This window comes from Anneissia japonica, unplaced genomic scaffold (assembly GCF_011630105.1).
Source record: "Anneissia japonica isolate Jap-2015-1 unplaced genomic scaffold, ASM1163010v1 scaffold694_len1028156_cov167, whole genome shotgun sequence".
In the NCBI taxonomy this organism is placed as follows: Eukaryota; Metazoa; Echinodermata; class Crinoidea; order Comatulida; family Comatulidae; genus Anneissia; species Anneissia japonica.
Window position 1 is genome coordinate 560621 of NW_022727885.1, and position 2183 is coordinate 562803.

General features: G+C 35.4%; 1 protein-coding gene across 1 annotated transcript in view; it reads right to left on the reverse strand.

Moving 5' to 3' along the window:
* Positions 1 to 2183, reverse strand: part of LOC117113860 (dipeptidase 1-like) — a 20396-nt gene that overhangs the window by 7115 nt on the left and 11098 nt on the right. The window contains exon 3 of the mRNA XM_033257312.1: positions 2026 to 2155. Coding sequence (XP_033113203.1) covers positions 2026 to 2155 — 130 coding nt within the window. The remainder of the gene's footprint in view (positions 1 to 2025; positions 2156 to 2183) is intronic.

Below are 2183 nucleotides of genomic sequence, written 5' to 3' on the forward strand. Positions count from 1 at the left end.
AGATGTGTATAAGAGACAAATCTGATACATAGTGTTTATATTTTAAACACACCGTAACAATTGTAAACGCGTCAAGCGTCACAATTTTTTACAGTGCACCTACTGCAAATAAGGTACAGATCGATTTGTTGGTTTTCTGTTAAAAATAAAAACAAAAACCTCCTTTGACATTTTACCTCTTTGTTCTTGTTTTGTTCTTTTAAGATATTTCAGCCTCAGTGTTCTTATAAAAAAAATGTGTACCAGTAAGCTGTAGTATACTCATAGAGAGTGCATTTGCTCTTGCATATCTTGTGACCGGATATGCAGATTAAGAGTGGGACTTTCTAGTCTTCTGCGGGCTAGCAACATCTCTCTTTAAAGCTAAATAAATTCAACTAATACATTAATTCAATTAAGCAGAAAACATTCGTTTTAGACTAATTCATCTAAACTAAAATAAAAACACTGAGCCTGGCAAACTTTTATTGTTTCCTATTTTAAAAAAATGTGTAGTAGACTTCTTACTTTTTTTTAGTAGCTGTGGGATCTGGACGACACTATGTTGATCTTTCAGTTGCAATTTTTTTTTTCCAACAAACTCAAGTTTACATGGATTGTTGATAACAATAATACATTGAACTTTATGTCTGAGTTTGATATACAATATGAAATGATAACGCAAGGCACTATCAACTAAATTATACTCAGAACACACAAAATGGTATTATCATGCAAAGTTATCATGTAATTGGATATGTTATGATATCGCTTGGGTTTTGGGTAAACCGTTAACGGTCGTAGGTTTCATGTATTTATTTATATTAGTCAGTGAAATTATATAGATAATGAGCTTAATTGCGACCTCAACATATAGAATTCTTTCTTTGCTACGTTGGTAGGTGGTACATTGTTATCGCTCATTAATATTTTAACGATTAGATTGAGAGTCGACGGATATGCTAGTGTTGTTTAAATATATTCAACGGTGCACTGGTTGGGTAGGCCTACTCGCCCTGTTAAATGAAATCAACATAAATTGTAATGGTAGGCCTATTAATATATCTCCATCTTCTGTTTAGAACTTCGGGGTTATATGTGACAAACATTTTGATTTCAGTAACCAGTTATCTGTGTCTTCCGACTTGGTCACTTTCATCAGGCCTTACATCTTATTTTCTGCTGCTGCTTCCCTTGTTGAAGTCTAAACGTGACCTTGTAATGCCTTGCTCAATGGTTCACCTGCTCGTGTTGTAACATGATTCTCTAAACAGTTCACAAAATATTACTCCAATTTTCGCTACACATCATTTTTAAAATTTTTCTTCAAAAATTTACCCATGATCATGCCCCATATATGATTTTGTTTGACAAACATGTTCCTTCCCGTTCTACTCGTTCCTCCCGACCCTTCCAACTTAAAACGCGGGTTTTTTTTTTCTTCTTGCACGTACATTCTGGAACTCCTGTCACCACAATTATCTCTGATCCTGAATTATTCAAATCCAATCTTAAATCTTTCCTCTTAAAGTAGCTCAACTCTTTCTAACATCTTCCAGCGCCAATGACAAAAAAGTTTTGTTTTTTTCCTTCAATAAGTGCTATAGAAATGTGTTACATTATTAAGTTGTGTTTAATCCCTATAATGAATGGTCCATTTAAGACCGCATATTAATGGGACCGCTATGCGCTTAACAAACATGAAAACAAAAACGGACCAAGAAAGTAATACTTAATCTAACCCTAAATACATACGAATATACATACTATTGAAACTAAGCATGGCTGGCCATATACTCCAAGGACCGCATTTTATCTTTCTTCAGCTATTTGTTGTTCCTGCTCTGGTTGACCATCCACCCTCCCACCCAAGGCTAGGCCAGTAGACACCCGTGTAGGTAAAGTGGATGCATTAACTCTCCTCCGCCGGTCACCATTCTGGTATTTCCAAATAAAGGTTTCAGCAGGGTGAACTTGAAAAAGATGGTTAGAAACTGAAATGTTTTCAAACGTGACACAAAGACATTTAGTATATTTAAAGGTTACCTTCAGATGAGTCGACAAATTCAAATTCGTCGTATTTTTCGCACATGCGTTTTATGACGTCAATCTGGTCGATGATGTGACGTATTGAGTCCATATACTGGGAACTGCAGGATGTATAAGCTGCCCAGAACTGAAAAAAAAATGTCATTACAATGTGC